General features: G+C 35.2%; 1 protein-coding gene and 1 pseudogene across 1 annotated transcript in view; one reads left to right on the top strand and one right to left on the bottom strand.

Moving 5' to 3' along the window:
- The window catches only part of PIGK (phosphatidylinositol glycan anchor biosynthesis class K), a 119,141-nt gene that overhangs the window by 81,066 nt on the left and 14,901 nt on the right, over nt 1-23,174 (bottom strand). Inside the window, exons 4-6 of the mRNA XM_035018242.1 lie at nt 6,061-6,196; nt 4,069-4,180; nt 716-812 (exon numbers count right to left, since the gene is read on the bottom strand). Of these exons, the coding sequence (XP_034874133.1) occupies nt 716-812; nt 4,069-4,180; nt 6,061-6,196 (345 nt within the window). The remainder of the gene's footprint in view (nt 1-715; nt 813-4,068; nt 4,181-6,060; nt 6,197-23,174) is intronic.
- LOC118020310 lies at nt 14,231-14,714 on the top strand (annotated as a pseudogene).

The following is a 23,174-nucleotide window of genomic DNA, read 5'->3' as shown; positions in this document are numbered from 1 at the left end:
CACTTCCATTCATTCTGCTTATACATGTAATTCAATATTTACATTTAATTTGTAGAAGAGTCGTATACACGTTTCTCTTTTCCACTAGATTTTAAACACTGTGAAGGCAGAATAAGCATCATATTCCTTCCTGCACCATGTGTTTAGAAGGTAACCCGTAAGTGTTTATTGAAGGTAATCAAGTTAAAAGCACTTCTGCTGCTTTATATTCACTCACGTTCATATGACAACTTTCAACTAGAGAGGTGCTTACCATGGATTACTAACAATATATCATTCTTAATGTGAGTTAGGTTACAAATATTATATTAATCATAATTTCAGCACTTTTTCCAAAGAAGAAATAATGTATTGCTATCATGTGGAGAGTCAGAGAATGTACAAAATGTAACAATAGGCTAAAGTTGGAAAATAAATATATGTTCACAATCCCCCTACAAAATGGGGAACTTGATTGGTGGGACTCTTATTTCCTCCAAAAACACTGCTAAATAACAGAGAGATGATCTTAAAAGGTTAACTTTTTTTATGCTCTTTAATAACACCTAGGTTTCTTTTAAAAATAGTTCAGTAGAAATAACAAACATAAATCTAAAAGAGTAGAAGAAGTTATTAAAGTAAGTTAAAATCTCATAAAATAGGATCTACAAATCTACTAACCATGGAAAAATTAGGTACTAATTTATCTTATGAAAAGTAGTCATTTGCTAATTACCGTCTTTTTTGCCACATTTGCTCAAAAGCATCTGCAAGTTCTATGTTGGTAATTTCTTCAGAATCTTGAAATTTCAAGAAACCATTTCCACCATGTCCTTGTAGGAAGAGTCAAAAAGATCAAATACATGCATTTTTTTTCAATGCAAACTGCATACATCCAGATATAAACATTTACTCATTCATGGCAATATTTTAATATCATTTGTTATTTTATACTCTAAAATGAAAAGTACTATGAAAACAAAAAGAATAATTTTCTATTACACCAATTAAAAATGGAATCATGATAGACTGTGCAAAAAATAGCAGATATAATATCTTCACAAATTCTTCTATCATTCCATTCTATAAAAGCACATTTATATTTTTGCACTGGCTCCATTGTTTTGTCAGAAGTGAGTTTCTAGAGATAAATAATTTCCCAAATACCAGGCAAACATTTTGGTGAGAAAGGGGTTGCAAACACTAGCTGGTCCCATAGTATGCTAGTACTACTCACTGTGTACACTTGGAATGCTATACTACTAGGAAGTGTTGTTCTCATATATAAATTTTTACTACCGTCAACCACTGTCCCATGAGAGCTGACCAGAAGACTGTGACATTTAGAATGCACAGATAGAGCCATTCTGTCTGGATTCAAATGCTAGCTTTGCCACCTAATGACTGGGTTAACTTAGGTAAATAATTTAATCTTTCTATGCCTCAGTTTCCCTCGCTGTGAAGTAAGAAATACGTAGGCACCATCATTAGCATGCCTATAAAGCTCCTTTGTGTGGATTTTTTGAAGGTACTTCCCACAGGGCATCAAAGTAGAAAAATCTGTCTATTTCAGTGGCCCCTCTGAATATATGCAGTTCTGTGAGCTCAAAAGTGATTAGTAGTTATGTCTCTCCTCCTCCCATTAGAACTCTATGGCAGGGCACACAGCTTACTATGTGTAAACATATACTAGATTGCAGCTCCCACTCAACCCCGTAGCCAAACACTTATTGCAGTGCACAACCCACAAAACTATATATCACAGCACCTAAATCTTTGGATTGCTGTAAGGATGAAATGAATTCATACACACGCTGATTTACAATACTGCCTGAGATGAAGTAAGCCTCATTAAATATTAGCTATGATCATTTTAATTGTCAGCCCTCCTACGCTCTTACATGGGTTGGCAAATTTTCTGTAAAGGGCCAGGTAGTAAATGCTTTAGACTTATGGGCCATACGGTCTCTGTTGCAACTACTAGACTCTTGCCATTGTAGTGTAAAAGCAGCCATAGACAATATGTAAAACAAATGGATACAATTGGTCCTAATACAACTTTATTTCTAAAACAGGCAACCCTTCCATGGGCCACAGTTCATCAAATCCTATCTTTAACTACTGGAATTTCTTCTGTACCTGGAGTTATCCTGAAAGAGTATCCAAAGACTTAGAAAAAAAGTTGTATAACCTTTAGTTTAGTATATCAGATAAAGCTATACTATAAGACTGTACTTCATAATATTTGCCACAAATGCTTGAAAATTTCTTATAACTGTCAGAAAAACTAAAATGAAAATTTTCCTGACTTAGCTCTGCTAAGTTAATTTATAAAGTTTATAAATTAATTGAATTTGAAAAGCTGTAAGTAAATGCAACATGATAGACAAAGAAAAGTAAACCACCAAGTAGAAGTCAGTAACCATCCTGCTGTGTGACATCTAAAAACCATTCTGCAAATGTTTTATCATCGGTTGAATGGAATGCCCTCCGAAAACATTTTTAAATATTGTTTGATCAACATTCACATGTACTGAATACCACCATAAAACAGAGCACTAGAAATAAAAAGGTGAAAACCCCATTATCAATGACATCTTGGAATTCAAAATCTAATGAAGGCAATAAATATCCAAACAAGAAAGTAGTTAAGTTAAATACTCATACAGAAACTACAGATTAACATGGGAGTGCAAAGAGGAGAGCCTACACCAGCCAAGGAGGTAAGAAGTGTCTCTGCACATTATAAAATATATACCAGGACACTTCTGAGGGAAAAAGGAAGCAATATTAATGATTACATTAGGATAACAGGTGTAAACGACAACTGTCCCAGGCAATTGGAGACATAGATCAACCTAGGCTTACTGAGGAAAATTACCAAAGGAAGTGACTCCTGAGCTGACTGAAAAGAGAAGGAATAATCAGGCAGACAAAGTGAACTGAGAAGACATCAATAAACAAAGGCAATAGCTTTAGTAAATGTTTAGAGGACAGAAACAGTCCTAGGAGAAAATTAGAGAAAGTGCAAGAACTAAAATGAAACAAATAATATCACTAAATAATAGTATATATTATTATATATATTATATATTATATATATAACTAAATAAATAATAAAACTAAACTATATTATGAAGGCTTTATCTCCAATATTCCTCAAAATATAGACAAAAGACTATTACAGCTTCTATGTGGGGAACATATTAAAAAATGCAGTTTCAGGGGGCGCCTGGGTGGCTCAGATGGTTAAGCATCTGCCTTCAGCTCAGGTCATGATCCCAGGGTCCTAGGATCGAGCCCCATGTTGGGCTCCCAGCTCAGCAGGGAGTCTGCTTTTCCCTCTGCCTCTGCCTCTCTCCCCTGCTCATGCTTTTTCTCTGTCTGTCTCTCTCTCAAATGAATAAATAAAATCTTTAAAAAAAAAAAAAAAGGGAAAAATAAAATGCAGTTTCAGGCACCTGGGTGGCTCAGTCATTAAGCGTCTGCCTTCAGCTCAGGTCCTGGGATCAAGCCCTGCATCGCTCCCTGCTCAGTGGGAAGCCTGCTTCTCCCTCTCCCACTCCCCCTGCTTATGTTCCCTCTCTCGCTCTCTGTCAAAAAATGCAGTTTCATAAGCCCTACCCTGACCCAAAACTAAATCAGAATTTTAAAGACCTGAGTATCTGCATTCAAATAATCTTTATACACACTAAAATATGAGACTCCATCAACTGGAAACCATTGTAAAGTTTTACGGAAATCAAGGACAGATTTGCAATTTTTATTAACTACTTCAGTAGGATGATTAACAGGAGACAAAAGTGAAGGCAACAAGGCTATAGCAGAGATACTAAATAAAAGGTAACAAGCTTTACCAGGGTAATAGTAAAAAAAAAAAAAAAATAGAGATAATAAACTGAGGGACAGTATAAAATGTTATACTGTCTCCAAATATCATTTCAAATTGTCATATGAGAAAAGAGAACTACAAAACAAATTATTTTAACCAAAATTCATTTAAGGTGTTTAAATTTCTTTCCATGAAGATTTCTTCTTGAGGAGAGTCACAATATATTCTATTTCTAAATATCTAAATTCTCAAATTACCTGTCATATAAATAAGAATATTGCTTCTATCATCAGAAAGAAGACGTTTTGAGCGAGGAGTACTAGGTGGGATCCTTCCAGTTAATACCCGTAAAAAATTCTCCACAGTTACCTGAAAAAAAAAAAAAGAAGAAGAAATCAGGGGATGAAACAGAACCAGGGGAAATGTAATTAATTTTTTTTTTATTTTCAAAAGCATTCCTTCTTCTTTCTCTATATGTTACTCAGCATAAAGTGAAAACAAAGCATAAAGCGAAATATAACTCAATTAAAATATATTTATTTAAATATATACCTCAAAGTTAACTTGCTTCCATTAAATCCTAACAGCTAACGAAACTGTCCTGGGGAAAAATCAGTTAATTAAATTTAAAACTTTAAATGCTATGCAAAATATTGCCCAAAATTTAAAAATTATTAATGTCTTCATAGGTAATTCTTTGGGAAAATACAAAATAAAGAAACTTGTAAATAAATTCAGCAACATTATAACTATTGCAGTTGACTGGTACAACTACCTAGTGAATTCTAGATAAACCTTGAAAGATAGGTCCATAATGAATCATAAAAATAAAACCATAAAGACAGTTCCATAAATAATCCCCAAATTGTGTATCTTTGATTTTTTAAATGTATTTTGTTACTTAAATTTTGTTAGGGCTATCTTCAACATGTAAAAAATTCATCACACTTTAAACCAGATTTCCCAACCTGGAATTTGTGGACCTCTAGGATTCTTCGAAAGCATATTTAAAGTCATATTACCCAGATCTAAATTTAAAAGCAGAAAATTTATCTAGCTTTCTTGTTCAACTTTCCCCTAGATGATGAGTATATAAATTATATGTGTATGTACGTGTTTCTGTGCACATGTGCATTATGTTCGGTTTATATTTTTCCCCAGAAAACAGCAAAATGCTAAATGTTTTAATAGGACTTCTTTTTGGTTTATATTTTATGATGACTAAATCAACAAGTAGAACGTCCAACATTCATACACATTTAATTACTGAACAAACATTTCTGAGTGCCTTCAAAAGCTAGGTACTTGCTAGGTATAAGATACATAAGACATAGGCCACATCCTCAAGGAGCTTACAGGCTGGGAGGAGATAGATAAGATTTTAAAATCGCTTCAAAACAGGTCTGGGAACACAGAAAATTGTCTTACTTTTGGTAGGCTTGGTAAAAGGGGAAGGATTATTGAGGAAGACTTCACCAAGGAAGATTTCAAATTTTAAACATCTTCACTACCTATTAAATTTAAAATGAAGTTTCAAAGGGGAAAATACAGTATAATCCCATTTTTCAAATTTACATTTTAATTTTTAATCATATGCATAAAAACATTGGAAGCATATCAAAAGTGATTACCTCTAAGTAGTGGAATTACGGGTGAGTTTTTTGTTAATCATTTTAATTTTTCCTCAATATATATACTAAATATACAAAACTTGACATTTTAGGTCAAATACGAAAGACAAACAATGCATTTACTGTTAAAAAAAGTTGATACATTTGAAACCTCACTAAAATACTCTAATATAAAAGCCAAAATAAAGTTGTCCTATCCTAGATACATATATGAAATGTTCATGCTGTGTTAGTTTTACTCATGTATTGTCTCCTTAATATGAACTCGAGACAGAATTATATTCAAGGCTTCAGTGACAATTATGTACAAAGTCTAAAGAAATAAAAATAAGACTATTCTACCACTATTTTTTTTTTAAGATTTATTTATTTATTTGAGAGAGCGAGAATGAGAGAGAGAGAGAGTACATGAGAGGGGGGAGGGTTAGAGGGAGAAGCAGGCTCCTCGCCGAGCAGGGAGCCCGATGCGGGACTCGATCCAGGGACTCCAGGATCATGACCTGAGCCGAAGGCAGTCGCTTAACCAACTGAGCCACCCAGGCGCCCTCTACCACTATTTTAGAGTTTAAAAGTATGATAACTACATTTCAAAAATGTTGCTAAATCAAACATTGTTACCTCATAACTTCTATAATCCACTTCCACATCATCTCCATACACATTTAGTTCCATATTCTTGTGACTAAACACCGTAGCTGGTTTGGGATTTCTAGGGTTGCATGCCATATCGTCTGCAAGCATCAGAACAATGTGACTAGAAAAAAAAAAATTCAGTAAATATGCTACTTAAACCAGTAAGTTAGAGCAGACACATTTTATCTTTATCATGAGGCAATTATGTTCATTCTTTTCATTAAAAATAACTTAAAATAATTATTGAGTACATATTTAAAAAGAGCTTTTTAATTGTTTTCATATCCTGATGTAGTATAAGCTTTAAAGCAAAGAAATTAGAGCCATCTGGCATGAATTTATCCACAGAACTTGAAGTTACCAACTTAAATTTTTCCCAATATAGTGTATTTTATGCCCTAGAACCAAGGGAAGTTGAAGGAGCTAACACTGTCTTCCCCATTTTTTTTTAAATTTTAGTAATATTTGACATTCTTAAGACTTACAGAGTCCATATTAATCTATGATATTGCAAAGAAATTAACTTTCAGAACCCCAAGTGCTTAAGTATGAAAACATGCACGTGCAATCAGGGTGCCACAGGAACACACCCCCAGCCCAGTCACTCTTCACTGGCTGCACTCCACCTCCCTAAGAGACTAGATACTGAAATAGCTCCCTCCCTGGCTTCCTGCTTCCACTCCTGCCCTCTTACAGGTATTTTCCTTGTAACTACCAGAGTGATCTTTCTGAAATAAGTCAAATCATTAAACTTTCTCACTTAAAATCCTCCAAAGACTCCCTATTATAATTAAGGGAAAACTGAAACTCCTTTCATGGTCTAAATGGCTTACTTAATGTGGCTTCTGTCTACCTCTCTAACTGCAGCTCCTACCACCCACATTCACTGTGTTCCTTCCACACGGACATTTCTGTTTCCCGAATATGCCAAGCCTTTCCCACTTTAGGGGCTACTCACCAAATAAATTTAGACTTCTCCCAAATCTTCCTATCATCCCAATCTCAGCTGAGCTACTCCATTCTCATTACGTGTTTTATTTTCTACAGTTCATTTATGAATTTGAAATCCCCATCATCTCCTACCACCACCTCTACTGGAATATAAGCTCTCTAAGGATAGGGGCTTTCTCTATCCTGTTCACCACTGTATCACTCACACTCGGGCTTAGTAAAAGAGCCTGGCATATAGTAAGTGTTCAATAAATATCTTGTTGAGTGAATGAAACATTTTCATTTTTGCATATATTTTCTTTGAGAGAAAATTATAAAATTTATCTTAAATACTTTTAATCTTGATCTTACCATTAAAAGTGGTGAACATGAATCAGGCAATTCTACCATATACTTGAGCTTGCCAAACATAAGGGAAAAATTAATGTGGTATACATAATTAGTTTGGTAGGAGATAGCAAGAAGAAAGTGTTCTGCTGCATATGTTCCAAATACATTAAAGTTCAAAACTGAAACATTGTGATTTTTCTTGAAAATTGGCTAGATTTCTATTTTGAAAGGGTTCCAACTCTGCTGCATTCAAAGATCAGATCGTCAGCTGTTACTGATTCATGCTCACAGAATGGTGAAAGTTATTCCTCTTAAAATGGAAAATATATCTTTTCTTTCTTCATAACTTAAGATGACTAACTTACATTAAGTTATTATCAATCACCTTTTTTGTTATAAGCCACTATTAAATAAGATTGAACTAATCTCCAAATCTCAATATAAGAGTATTCCACTATTAAATAAGATTGAACTAATCTCCAAATCTCAATATAAAAGTATTCCACAGTTATAAATTCTAATCTATGAAATTAAGTGATCATTCAATATCTATACAATGTCAAAGTCATAGAGAAGTAGTAATTTCAGCTTAAAATTATAAATTTGGGGTGCCTGGGGGGCTCAGCAGTTAAGCATCCGACTCTTCGTTTCAGCTCAAATCATGATCTTAGGGTCGTGGGATCAAGCCCCACATCATTCTGGCTCCCTCCTGGCTCTGTGCTCAGTGGGGAGTCTGCTTAGGATTCTTTCTCTCTTCCTCTCCCTCTGCCCCTCCCCCTGCTTCCTCTCTCTCTCTCTAAAATAAATAAATAAATCTTTAAAAAATCATAAATTCAATCAATATTTTTCCTGGCAGATAATTCTGAGCCTCCATATAAGTACTATAGCCCTCGGTTAACATAACATTTTTAAAAATCATTTCATTTGTGGATAATCAATTAGAAAAACAGGACTGGAAACAGATGATTTCAAAGGTTATTCAACTGTTCAGGGATCAGATCTTATATTTAAGACTTTGCCAATAAATATTCTTTGAACATCAGTTACTATGAGATCTAACTTGTTGACTCCTCTTAAAGTGTCTTTTTCACTTGAATATCCAGTTAGCATCCCAGCAGTTATTTAAGTCTTTACTGAGTGGGTATTAAATCAATCACTGACCAAAGAAAATAAATCTACACTGAAGACATACTACTACATTCCTATAAATAACGACAGAAACTTGCTTTGTATCTTATTAAAATTAAGACAAAATCCCTCAAATATATCCAATTGATACAAGAATATGATATTCTTACAGTCTGGCAATCTTATACTACCATGTGTGATGACTCAACCCTCACACTCTATTCAAGGCCCTGCAAAACCTACATCACACCACAAAGCATATGGCAATATGGCCTTCTCTCAACAAAAAACAAAAGAAAAAGTGAGCACAGAAATTGTATAAAGTTCAAACTGGGTTTGAATCCAAACAATATGTCGGTTGTTTATATGAGTTTCCACATATTTTATTTTTATTTTTTGAGAGAGAGAGAGCGTACAAGCAGGGAGGGGAGAGGCAGAGGGAGAGATAATATCTTAATTATCTGAGCCCAAGGGTTCAATCTCACAACCCTGAAATCATGACATGAGCCAAAAACAAGAGTCAAACACTTAAACAACTGAGCCACCCAGGCCCGCCCTCCACATATTTTAAATCACGCATTCCTGTTAAGTTAAAAAAATACAAAGACATACCTATATATATCTACTAATTTGTACATCATATGTATTTGCTACTTTAAATATATATAATGAGTATTAGTAAAGCATAACTTCTTTCCTTTTACAGATTAAAAAAAACTACTAATATTCTCACCCCTTACCACTCTTTGGTATCTGATTTAATACCTTGATCAAGAATACCTTGATTGTGCTTATATAGATTTTAAGGACAATTAAAATAAAAATGAAATTTTAAACCTTCTCAAAGAAAGAAGGCATGAAGCACATTTGAGAAACATGTGGGGGGAAAATGGTCTAAAATAAATATATTCCATTATGTTTGCCAAACATTAAAGGAACAGGTAAACCCTGCATCAAGGCTGCTAGGCCATTCTTTTACTCACCTCCCTAAAGTTCTTCCTTGACCCAATCAGGAACCAGGAACCAATGGGTTAAAACAAAACAAAAAAAAGCCCATTTTATTTATTTTTTATTTTTTTAAAAGATTTTATTTATTTGAGAGATCGAGAGAGAGAGCACGAGCAGGGTGAAGGGCAGAGGGAGAAGCAGACTCCCCACTTTGCAGGGAGCCCGATGTGGGACTTGATCCTGGGACTCCAGTATCGTGACCTGAGCCGAGGGCAGACACTTAACTGACTGAGCCACCCAGGCACCCAAAAAGCCCATTTTATTTTATTTTTTTAAAATATTTTATTTATTTGACAGAGAGAGACACAGCAAGAGAAGGAACACAAGCAGGGGAAGTGGGAGAGGGAGAAGCAGGCTTCCCGCCGAGCAGGGAGCCCAATGTGGGGCTCAATCCCGGAACCCTGGGACCATGACCTAAGCCAAAGGCAGATGCTTAACAACTGAACCACTCAGGCACCCCAAAAAGCCCATTTTAAAAAGATGAGTAATCCTTCACTTCCCTACACCATTAGAGTGTGACATTTCAAAAAGCATAACTCTTCATTTATTAAGACTGGTATTACCTTAATAAAAATTTTTCACTGAATTAAATTTAAATAAATTACTGTGTTGGTAAAAATGTTTTTTAAATGTTCACTTAAAACTACTTTCCACTCTATAGCCATGCTACTAATCAGGTATTTAACCTGAGAGCATCTTTAGCTCCCAGAGCTAGGACACCAGGCTTATCTTCAGTAATATCAACATCCCAATGTAGAATAGTAGCTGAAATTAAGGCAGCAAGAGATCTGAGAATCATAGGGATCTTTGATGCTCTCTTAAATATCTGGGTTTCTGCTCATAGGTGTTGGGTTTTTTTTTTTCCCCTGACATAAATTATTCAGGATACTCTGTAGATTATTGCTTCTGTAGCAATGTAGTGACTGTTGGACCAAGCAAATTCAACAAATTTTGTTGTATAATCATTAGGTTGATGCCAGGATAATTTACTTTTAGGCTCTTCTCCTTCTTTTATTCCATGTCTTGAGGAATTTCCAAGTTAACAAATCTCATCACCAATGTACTATGAAACTAATCATAACAAATCTGCTAGCCATAGGTTCTAGACCATTAGGATTTTCTGAATTACTTTCAATTTGCCAAATGTCAGACAACTGGCGTTACTAGACTACAGGATGCCAAGTATTTTATACTTATATTATTAGAAATAAAACTCAAAAACTGCATTGCAGAGACAGGAAATTAACAGTAGCAGACACATCACATGAAGGTAGAGCTAGCTAGTTATAGGTTCATGTATTTAAAGTCACATGTGATTTAGTATAATAATAAATTTATTGGGCATTTGGTATATATCTCAAGCACTACACTAATAAGATAAGCACATTACAAGAACTATCTCATACATTATTTCCAAAATATGTATTATTATCATCCCTATTTTACAGCTTATGAAACTGAGGCACACAGAAGTTACGTAACATGTCCCAGGTCACACAGCTAGTAAATAGAAGAGTTCAGATTCCAGCCCAGTTTGTTTGACATGATCATTTATTTGCTTTTAACAATCCTGTATTACCCTTAAATTATATGAACTAGGATTTGGAAGAATATAATGATGTGTTTTGTTTTATATTGATAATTTAATCAACTCAGGTAATTAAGGTAAATGCATAAACTCATTATTGCTGTTCAATATTTATAGCACATAAGTGACATAAAATAAGCCCTTGAAATTCTACATGGAACCATCCAGAGACCTTAGCAAACTTTCAAATTAAAGAATAGCACTAAAACTAATGATGTAATGTATGGGGATTAACATAATAAAAAAAAAAAACCTAAAAAAAAAAAAAAAAGAATAGCACTAAAGCATATAATTTCTCCTTTAAATGTAGTAAGGTACAACTTAAAATTTTAAGTGCCCACTTAAATGCAAAAATTGGAGAACAGAACTTCAAAGAGGTACAGAGGTTAATGTCCTACACCGTCTCCAATCAATTCCCAAGCCCCTGACTCTTTTCTACAGAAAGGCAATGGGATTACATCCTGCTGCTGGCTCTTCCCTCACCAGGTCTTTTCAGCCACCAAGCCTGACATTTTCACTCTCAACCATCTGCACCTGCACCTATAGCCTATACCTAAGTCTTCACTGCTTCATCTCTGCTTCCAAACACTCCCCAATCTTAACGACTCTTCCTATAATGGGAGAGGGGGCAAGCAGCAGAGCCACCTCACCCATGCCCTTCCCCTTTCCCGTAGGCAATTTTTTTTTTTATCTCTTCCCATTTTCCACTGCTCAACTTCCCACTAACTAGTTTACTGACTTACTCAAGCACACCAGCCTCAAGGCTTGGAATTCAAATCTGTACATTTTATTACCCAAATTACAAGTTACTGCATTTCTCCACCATTATGGATGGCTCACAGAAAGGTCAAGAGTCAAATAAAGCATGTTGCATTAATGAATGCCACTGACCAAGCATAACCTATTTTTGTCAAAATACATAGGATAAAATTTTTTAAAATCTTGATATACTGCATACAGTCCATCAAAATGGGACTCAATATGTGCAGTCTTTCACATATTCCCATGTTTAACAGAAATTTTACTTTTGTTATTTTTCTAGTAATGATCTGTACTGATTTAGGCAGGTCTCCCCAATTCAACCACTTTACATATCTTGGAGTCTTGCTTAGCACCAGTAGATTTTAACAGTCTATATGTAAAATTTTTAGAATGCTATAAGCACTCTCCTAGTAATTGACCACAACGCCTGAATTGCAAATTTTGACTGAAAAATACATGCAAATATCCACACTATGTCTTCTCTGGTACACTTCCATTCTCAAATAACAAAAAAAATTAAAAGGCCCTCTTAACTTTCTCTGGGCATTAAGCAAAAGAGTTTAGATATTCTTTTCATCAAGAGGACTTGGATGGCTATGCTTCTTCTGAGGTATCAGTTTTATCATTTATTTAAAAAATCTACTTGCCAAAGGATGAGATATAGAGACCAAACACTGGTGAAGAGTATTTTGCCACCACTTTGCCCTTCAATTTGATCATAAGAATCAACTAGAACAAAAATTAAAGAAGAAAAATATAAAATGGAGACTCTCACATATAAAAAGAGTAATTAACTGGAAGATAATAATAAATGTCAATGGAATGGAATGCAACAGATTGTTTTTTTAAAAGCAATAAAATGGTGTTCACTGACATGAATTTGATTTAACCATTCCATATTAAATTGTACAAGCACTTACTACAATATTTTATCCAAGTTACCAAATATAGATTCACATTTCAATAAGATTATCGAAAAATAAGAGTAGAAGTTATAGAAAAATGGAAACAAGGTAAGACTACAGAATGAACCACTGTACTTCATTTCTTGAGAGTAAAAGAGAAAACTGATTTAAATTCAGAAGAGGTATGTCAAGCAATATGGTAGAACTTCCAAAAACAAATTTGAACACAGAATTTTAGTAGACAAGCAAATTAAAAATAAAAGGGTAAGGCAGAATTCTGAGTAAGGAACTTTTAATAGGGACACAATGGTGGAAACAAATATTTGCTGGGTTGACTTTGTGACAGGCACTGTGCTGCAGTCCTGTCAGATACTTCATTCTCACTAAATCACAACAATCCTGAAGAATACTCTTGTCTTCATTCTAATCAGTGAGGTCAAACCACCTGCCCTAAGTTACAAGGCTGGTAAGCAGAGGAGTTGAGATTTTATTTCCAAGCCCACATATTTTCCATCCATTACTGCATTCTTTGGCACAATGGAATACCCTGGCTTTTACTCCACTCCCAAGTAATGAGCAGAGCCAAACAACAGCAGCAATAAACCTTTCGTAATTTCAATATTCACGTCAACAAATATTAAAGGGACATCACTTTTCCTCATAAGAACCACACCTTAGTATTTCTACTTTCCATGGCTCAATGAAATTTATGCTTTAAACTTCATAGCAAACATTTTAAAAAATTTTAAATAAACCATTTAATTACAGAGCTATAGATTTTAAGTCTGTTTTCACCTTTTAAAAAAAAACTGGAAAAAAATCTTCCCCGAATCTTTTTTAAATTACAGTAAAATCTGACTAAAAATGCCTGGGGACTGGAATGTTCTGATTTCAACTTTTTTTCAAAACCCAATACTGGCCCAGTGCCCCTAGCAGCACTTGCCCAGCCTCCACCCTGCCACTGGCCACCACGGACGCCCTGTCCTGAGGCTGTAGCCACGGCCACCTGTGTCACTGCCACCTCAGTACCCACTGTTGCATTAAGCTACAATCTTCAATGAGTAAGTATATTCTTTTCTATCATCACACATTTATGAAGTTTCGAAAGGACAGGAAAGATTACTGCCAAGCACAGCATGACTTTTATGAGGGCAAGAGAACTGTAGAAATTCATTAGCGCTCCAAGAAGCCACAGAAGAGCAGTTAGCCTGACCACAGAAGTGTTGAACTGAAATCCGCAAAGCATTTTCCAGTTCTGACCTAGATGGGGTAAGCCTCAGTGCACTACCTTTCCATTGCTCAATATTAGTGGATTGAAGATTTCCGGCTTCTTGTTAGGAGGTGCATTTCATTTCCCATTACTCAACTTCATACTCACAGCACTGAGAATTTCAAGTGGAGGCTGTTGAAGTTTCTTTACATTTCTATATTCAATTTTTAAAATTAGTTCATAACTCTAATGAATATTTTAAACTAAATGAACATGGCTTGAATGAACTGCTCAACTCCCATGGAGGTCAACCATACAAGAATATATTTCTTATTATACACAATCCAACCAATAAGACCTTAAACAAAGTAATTGAGAAACTTAAGAAGTAGGGCATTACCACAACAGTAAGAGTATAGGAAGCAATGCATAACACTGCTCTTATGGAAAAGGAAGGCATCCGTGTTCTTGAGTGGCCTTTTGATGAAGCTGTACCACCATCTAACCAGATTACTGATAACTGGTTAAGTTTTGCAAAAACCAAGTTTTGTGAAGAACCTGGTTGTTGTGTTGCTGTTCACTGTGTTGCAGGCCACGGGAGAGCTCCAATGCTGTGTGCTTAGGAATGAAACACAGAGATGCAGTACAGATTGTAAGACAAAAGCAGCCATGGAGCTTTAACATCAAGCAACTTCTGTATTGAGAGAAGTATCCCTATAGAATGTGTCTGTGCCGCAAAAACATCAATGGCCAATAAAACTGGGGTGCCTGACGCTACTGTCTTGGTAGTGGAACTTCAGACAGGACCTAATTTGCTGTGCACATTACCCAAGAAGTTGGCTCGGTGAATAAGTCTAATGAAACTTTTGTAGGAATACTGAAAAGCAGTTTTACCAGGTTACATGCTTCATAGAACCTCTGTGTGGGTTACAGCCAACCTTTCTGGACACTTAGCAGTTCAGCAGTTCAAATCTGCTTATCATTCGTACTAGCCGACCCTTCCTGAAATCATACGGTACTGAGCCTTAAGTCTTTAAATCTTTTCCCATGCCAGAATCTTAACAATACATAAGAAATATAGACAGATTAGGTACCAAAATACTCAATATAAGTAACACTTGTATATTTTTAGTATCATATAGAACTAAAACCTAGGAACTATGAACATGCTAAATCTTATGTGGTTCATTCCTTCAGTAATTTCAAACATTGGAATCAAAGACTATATGGTTATTTGTTTGCTCATTTTACGTTTACATTGCCCACATTCATACCAGTGTATATCAGGTTTATGTAACCATGGATTTTTGTTAGTCAATATTTAGATATTTGATAATTTATTATATAATTGATCAAACAGCAATGTGTATTAATGTTAGCTCAACCATATATTTATACTGTCTTGTAATGTGCAGTTACCAAGAAACCAAATTATGTCCACAAATGTTAATTTCAGTTACCCTTTTAACACTTCAGGAAGAGTCAGATATAACATGACAGAGAATTACATTGCTTTTATCTATTCTCCATTAGAATCCTCAGAACTCTCTTAGAAATACTTATTATTACCACCACTTATAGTGAAATGTCAAGTTGAATCTGACTTATTTTGTGGTCACTCCCATTGCCACCATCCAAACATTTACGTTTTTTCTTGGAGGCTACAGTTTACTCTCCTGCTCTTTTCTCTTCCCTATATCTCCACTTCAGTTTAAATTGGACAAATTGTCAAGTGTATTCTAAACACCATAGGCTCTCAACATGTATTTATTGGTTGGAAAAGGGAAAGACGGAAGATGGAGAAAAGAAGTAAATTAAATTAGTGCATATTCCATCCCACCCCTCTACCAGTTGCCTTCCTTCCTATTTATTAGACCAACCTAGCACCCATCCTCAGCCATATAACCTCAAATGCATCAGGCATTTTATTGGTACCCCCCCACACACTTTTTCAATGTACTTCAGAAAGAATCAGCGTAATAAGTGGAAGTGTCAATGCAGATACCTAAGAACCCCCAAATTAATTTTATTCCCTCTCTTCCAGTTTTTACGTTTCCCTTCTTTTGGCATATTTCCCTAAACAATATAAAGTCCTTCTGTCTCAAAATCAAAAATCTGTCTTGGTTCTAAGTCCCCTCAGTCTATGCTCCCTTTCTACTTCATTCTCAGTCAACATCCTCCAGGCACTTTTTCTACTTCCTTGCTTCCCATTAACTCTTCAAACTGTTATAATCATAATTCTACTCATCTAATTCATAAGGAGTTGAGTGCACCTCTTACGTGGCGTTATTTTCTTGGCCAACTCTTCTTGCGTTTCATGATTCCTCACTTTTCCAGTATTCCAAACACTCCTATCTGTCACACCCACTAGGTGTCTTCTTGATAGGATCCATTAAACATTCAAGATGACCACAGCTGGCATCAAATTCAGTTAGAAGGATACAGAACAGGAAACATTTCCCAGTAAGACAGGTAGACCTAAAAGATTGCCCCAAAAGATGCCTGTGTCCTAATCCCCAGAAACTGTAAACACATTACCTTTAAAAATAAAAGTGACTTTGCAGATGTGATTAAGTTAGGGATCTTGAGATGAGGAGGTTATCCTGAATTATCTGGGTAAACCCATTGTAACCACTAGGGTCCTTATAAGAGAGAGGCAAGAGCATCAGAGTCAGAGAAGGTAATGTGACAGCAGAAACAAAGAGGAATAAGGAAATATGACAACAGAAGAGTCACTGAAGATGTTATGCTGGTGACTTTCAAAATGAGAATAGGGCCATGAGCCAAGGAAAGCAGGAAGCCTCTAGAAGCTGGAAAAAATAAGGAAATAGATTTTCCCCTAGAGCTTTCAGAAGGAACACAGATCTGAAGACACATTTTGGACATCTGATATCCAAAACTAGTGTGCATTATTTTAATCCACTAAATTTGTGGCTAATTGTTAGAGCAGCAAAATATAAAAACTGTTAAGACATTCCTCTTCCACAGGAGTACACGCTCACAACAATCTATAGCAATATACATAACTGTCCAGGACTTTCTCTTTCAAGTCTAAGAGGCTACAGCTAACAGCATGGCATAAGTATATATGTGCATGTGATCCTCCCAAGCTATTCTTTTTGGTGCTTCAGATGATAACTCAAGGCTGAGGCAGTGAGACTTATATGGGTGGGCAGAATATCCACTTTCGTTTAGAAACCTCATGTCCAACTAGTCAACCTCTTATGCAATAACTCCATAAACATACTTTTCAGGGTCCCTCCAAGGAACAAACCCAGTTACAAGAATCCTCCCACTCAGAAAAGCCCAAAGGTATGGGCTTCTCCTCAAGTACTTATGATTTATTTATCCTGGTCCACTTACAGTTATCTAATCAGTAAGGGAACAATTTTACCAAAAGCAATGTTACCTACCTTATCAGATATCCAAAAGAACAGAGTTACAAAGTGAACAAAAGTCCATTTTTTTTATATTACAAAAGGGCTTTGTTAACCCTTTATCCACACCCTAATAGGTACTCTAGTTAGGCTTATTGTAAGGAATCACTAAAGCTAGTTCAAAGAAGGAAGATGAATTAGCATGGCACATAATTCAATGAAAATTCAAGAATAAAGCCTTACAGAGACCAGAAAGTAGTTTGAGATATCAACAATAAAAACCTGTGAAACATTATGGATGCCAGGGTTTTGCCACTAATGTGACTCAGCTCTTCTGCAAGCACCTGCTTCTTTCTCCTTTTCTTACTAAGAGGCATGTTACTCCTGCCTGGTTTATACAGGCAACTCATAACTCAAAATGGCTCAACTTACAAACCTATACGCTTTTATGACCTTTCTTATGGTAATTAAGACTGTCACAGTAAAACTAGTATTCAGGATTATTAACTTAATGCCAAGTCAGTTGATGCTAGGCCCGTGCAACAATCAGAAAAAATGGCAGGCTGATTCATGAAATTGTGGAATGATGCAAGGAATTTGGGAATTACTCCCAAACCGATTGATGAACCACCAGAATTCACCCCATATAGGTCTTCTTTCTCCATCTTATAAACAAGGGCACTAAGGCTGAGAGAGATTAAATAGTTCATCCAAGATCAACAAATTAGCCAGGACTTTTACAGGCCCTTTCCAGGTTTGCTGAAGCCTTGATGATACAGTAGGAAATAAAACATGTTAAGTATAAATCTCAAGCACAGCAAGAAATTGCCTAATGGGATAGTAGGCAGTGCTGGTGACTTGTTCTGGATCCCTCTGACCTGGCTGGTTTCTCACGCTTTGCAGGCTTCACGAACTACCAAATTCAGGATCACCAGGGTAACAAAGAAGAAGAGGAGAGCTGTAGCCACTTCCTCATATTCTTATCTCATATATACTTTGCACTGCTTCTTTGTTGGTTTGGTAGCAATCTGAAGCAAATGCAACATAAGTCATCATTCCTGTCTACTTCTGAAGTTAGATCAGACTTTGTAGTCTGGCCTGACTCTAGAGTTTGTACCATGTTTTTTTTTTTTTTTTTTTTTTTTTTTTTTTTTGCTCATCATGCTATGCATTACATCTCCAGGACTTACTAGTTTTATAACTGGAAGTCTGTACCTTTTTTTTTTTTTTAAGTAGGCTCCATGCCCACTGTGGAGCCCAACATGGAGCCCAACATGGAGCCCGAATGACCCTGAGATCAAGACCTGAGCTGAGATCAAGAGTCATATGGCTTACCTGAGCTACCCAGGTGCCCCTGGAAGTTGCACCTTTTAACCACTTTTACCCATTTTGCCCACCTACTACCCCCTGCCTCTGGCAACCACCAATCTGTTCCTTGTATCTGTTTTTTAGATTCCACATATGAGATCATACAGTATTTGTTTTCTTCTGCTTTATCTCATTTAGCATAATGCCTTCAAAGCTCCACCCATGTTGTCACAATTAGCAGAATTTCCTTCTTTTATAGCTAAATAATACTCCATTGTACATACATACCACATCTTCTTTATCCAACCATTCATTCATAGACACTTATGTTGTTTCTATGTCTCAGCTACTGTAAATAATACTATAATAAACATGGGCATGCAGATATCTTTTTGAGTTACTGTTTTCATTTCCTTAGGATAAATACCCAGAAATATAATTGCTCAATCATATGTTAGTCCCACTTTTAACTTTTTGATGAACCTACTTATTGTTTTCCATAGTGGCTGTACTAATCTACATTCCTATCAACAGTGCATGAGAGTTCTTTCTCCATATCCTCACCAACACTTGTTATTTCTTGTCTTTTTGGTTACAGCCATTCTAACAGGTGGGAGGTGATACTGTAGTTTTGATTTGCATTTCCCTGATGATTAGTAATATTAAGAACATTTTCATATAACTATTTGCCATCAGCATGTCTTCTTTGGAAAATGTCTATTCAGATCCTCTGACCATTTTTTAACTGGATTATTTCTTTTTTTGTTATTGAGTTATATGGGTTCTTTATATATTTGGGGTATTAACCCCTTATCAGATATATGATTTACAGATATCTTCTCCCATTTGGTAGATTACTTTTTCATTTTGTTGATGGTTTCCTTTGATGTACAGAAGTTTTTTAGTTCAATACAGTCCCACTTTTTTATTTTTGCTTCTGTTGTCAAATTTAAAAAATCATCACCAAGACTGATGTCAGAATTTACTGCCTATGTTTTCTTCTAAAAGTTTTATGGTTTCAGGTCTTACATTCAAGTCTTTAATCCATTTTGAGTTGATGATTATGTACAATGTAAGTTAGCAGTCCGGTTTTGTTCTTTTGCATGTGGCTGTCCAGTTTTCCTAACATCATGTATCAAAGAGACCATCCTTTCACTATTTTATATTCTTCACTTCTTTGTTGTAAATTAACTGACCACATATGATAGATTTATTCCAGGGCTCTATTTTGTTCCATTGGGCTGTGTTTATTCTCATGCCAATACCATAGTGTTTTTGAGTACTATAGTTTTGCACTAAAGTTTGAAATCAGGAAGTGTGATGACTCCACCTTTTTTTTCTTTCTCAAGATTGCTTTGTCTATTTGGGGTCTTTTGTGGTTCCGTACAAATTTTAGGATTGTTTTTTTGTCCGTGAAAAATGCCATTGGAATTTTGATAGGGATTGTACTGAATCTGTAGGTTGCTTTGGGTAGTATGGTCATTTTAACAATATTAATTCTTCCAATCCATGAGCACAGAATATCTTTCCATTTATTTGTGTTCTTTAATTTTTTTCATTAATGCCTTATAAGTTTTCAGTTTACAGGTCTTCCAACTCCTTGATTAATTCCTAGGTACTTTATTATTTTTTGATACAATTGTAAATGGGATTTTCTTAATTTCTCTTTTTGATAGTTGTTATTAGTGTACAGAAACAATAGATTTTTGTACACTGATTTTATATCCTGCCTCTTTACTGAATTTGTTTATTAGCTCTAACAGTATTTTGTTGGAGTCTTTAGGATTTTCTATATATATTGTTATGTCATCTACAAAGAGAGAGTGTTTACTAACAGTCTGTACTCTTAAATACTGTGCTAATTGCCTCCCATCTAAATTATGATTTCCTTACATTTACACAATCCTTGGAAGCACCTGAATTTTAAATTGGTTTACAACTGACTTTAAAACAGGCATCCAATAAGACTTTTTAAAAAATTTATTTATTTGTTTATTTTAGAGAAAGAGAGAGAGAGGGAGAACACATGAGCAGGGGGAGGAACAGAAAAGCAGGAGAGGGAGGGGAAAAGAATCTCAAGCAGACTCCCCACTGAGCATGGACCTGACGCAGGGCTTGATCCCACGACCCTGAGGTCATAACCCGAGCCAAAATCAAGAGTCAGACACTTAACCGACTGAGCCACCAGGTGCTCCAATACTATTTAACAAGCATCACAAATACTCAGGCAATCAAGTTATTGCACATTCATATAAATACTAGATACAACACACCAATAGGTTCACTTTATTGGAGGTACCAAAGTGAAAATAAAAATAACTTTCTGAATTATCTTCAAATTGAAATAGATGAATAGCTCCACAGAAAGCTTATTACAAGAAAAACTGAAGATTAGCTATTGCAATTTGGTAAGGTTATTAGATTATTCTTTACATTAGTAAATTAGGTATATTATCATGCAAACATCAGCTTCATAAAGCATATCAACATTTTCACTTATCCTTTTTCTTTAATATTTCATTCATTTATACTGATGAATTGGACAACATAGTATAATATAATCACTATAACCAGAATTCTAGCATTATGTCTGCCACCACACAATTGTTGACCTTAAATATCACATTATCTCTCAGGAACACATTTTTTTCATGGACAAAATAAAGGTTTCTCTGGATTACTAATTTTGAGGTCTTTAAAGATAATTTTTATCCCCAAATTTTCAAATATGAAAGCTTTTGAAGATTCAAAAAAAGTTTTTGGTTGGGGTGCCTGGGTGGCTTAGTCAGTTAAGCAGCTGCCTTCAGCTCAGGTCATGATCTCCGGGTCCTGGGATCGAGCCCCACGTGAGGCTCCCTGCTCAGCAAGGGTCTGCCTCTCCCTCTTCCTCTGCCTCTCCCCTCCACTCATGCTCTTTCTCGCTCTCTCAAATAAATAAACAATCTTTAAAAAAAAAAGAGTTTATGGTATAAAGATTTGAAAGAAAGAAAACTGTCATTGTTTGCAAATTTTATGGCTACTAAAAAAGAATTTATAGTCAAATTATTAAAATTAATACAGCTCAGCAGGTTGCTAGAACAATATACAAAAGCCAACTGTATGTGCAACAGAAGAAAAGTACTTTTTAAATGGTACATTTACAAGAGCAACAACAAAAAAATAAGACAACTAAAAATTCTACCAAAAATGCTTATGGAGAAAAATTAAAAATTATAAAACTTAGTTGAAAGCTGTTAAACACATAATTACATGGAGATATACCTTATACATACATAAAGATTTAATGCCATAAACAGCCCATTTTAAGTTAATCTAAAATTTACTGCAATGCAAATCAAAATCCCAACAGAGTTTTAAGAATTTGGCAAGCTGATTCTAAACTTAATGTGGAAGAAACAAGACCCCAAAATAGCCAAGAACAAAGTCAAGGAAATCAAGTTACCAGATAAGAAGCTAGTTTCAGTAATAAAAACATTTTGGTACTGATTAAGAAATAAGCATCTCTCGCTCCTTTGACATCCCAAAACCTTCCTATGTATTTACAAATCAATAAAGAAATTACCCCTTTGCTCCATAAAATCCTTCACAGTCTTCTTAGTCTTTCAAGTGGTTTCTAATTATTTAAAGATAAGAGCATGATAGCCGTGACCAAATGCTCCTTTTACCCTTGTCACTATTCTCCTCCTTAGAGCACATTTCAACTTCTTAACTATTCTAAATGTTCCCCTATTCAAGATATTATACACTTCACTGGAACATCATGTGGAGTGGCAGACAGATCAGCTGCCAACATGAGAATAAAATGACAGATTGTTAAGAATACATAAGTATCTATATTCAAACACTATTATTTATATTTTTACAGAGTATATGAGAAAAAAACCATTGGGAAGTGACAGGAGGCAAGAAGCAGAACAATCAAAGGCGTGACTTAATATTATACCTTGACAATAACTACAATATATTGCAAATTATTTACAAAGCACATTTACTATAGTTCCAGTCCCTTTGTTCATAAAAAATTAGACAAAATCATAGAATAAAAAAGTAACAATAAAATTTTGAATATATATTTATTTATAAAATTATATAAATTGAATTGCAATTTTTTTTTTAAGCACTCAGTGACCTCCCTATACAGAGTACTCTATGATGTTCTACAAGTGACACAAAGGAAAGAAAGATATATGGTTAGGAAAGGAAGGCACAGAGGATATAAAGTGTTTTAGGTGAGATAAATGGTAAAGAATATATATATAAAATACATAGAAAGAGAAATGAGAGTGACTAAATATTATGTAGTAGGTGCCATAATGGATCTACAAATGAACATAGTAAATTGGAATTAACAAAGCAGTAAAGACTGAAGGCTGGATGAAAATTTTGGATTTTTCAGAAAGGCAACAGAGAGTCACTGCAGGTTCTTGATCGTGGGAGTGAAAACATGAAAGCAGTGTCTGAGAAAGAATTCTAACAGCTGTGTGTAGGATGAGTTGGAGAGAGAAAAAAGACTAGAGACGGAATAAACAGCT

Source organism: Mirounga leonina, unplaced genomic scaffold (genome assembly GCF_011800145.1).
Source record: "Mirounga leonina isolate KUSES-001 unplaced genomic scaffold, KU_Mleo_1.0 Mir_173, whole genome shotgun sequence".
Classification (NCBI taxonomy): domain Eukaryota; kingdom Metazoa; phylum Chordata; class Mammalia; order Carnivora; family Phocidae; genus Mirounga; species Mirounga leonina.
This window is presented reverse-complemented; position numbering and strand designations above follow the sequence as displayed.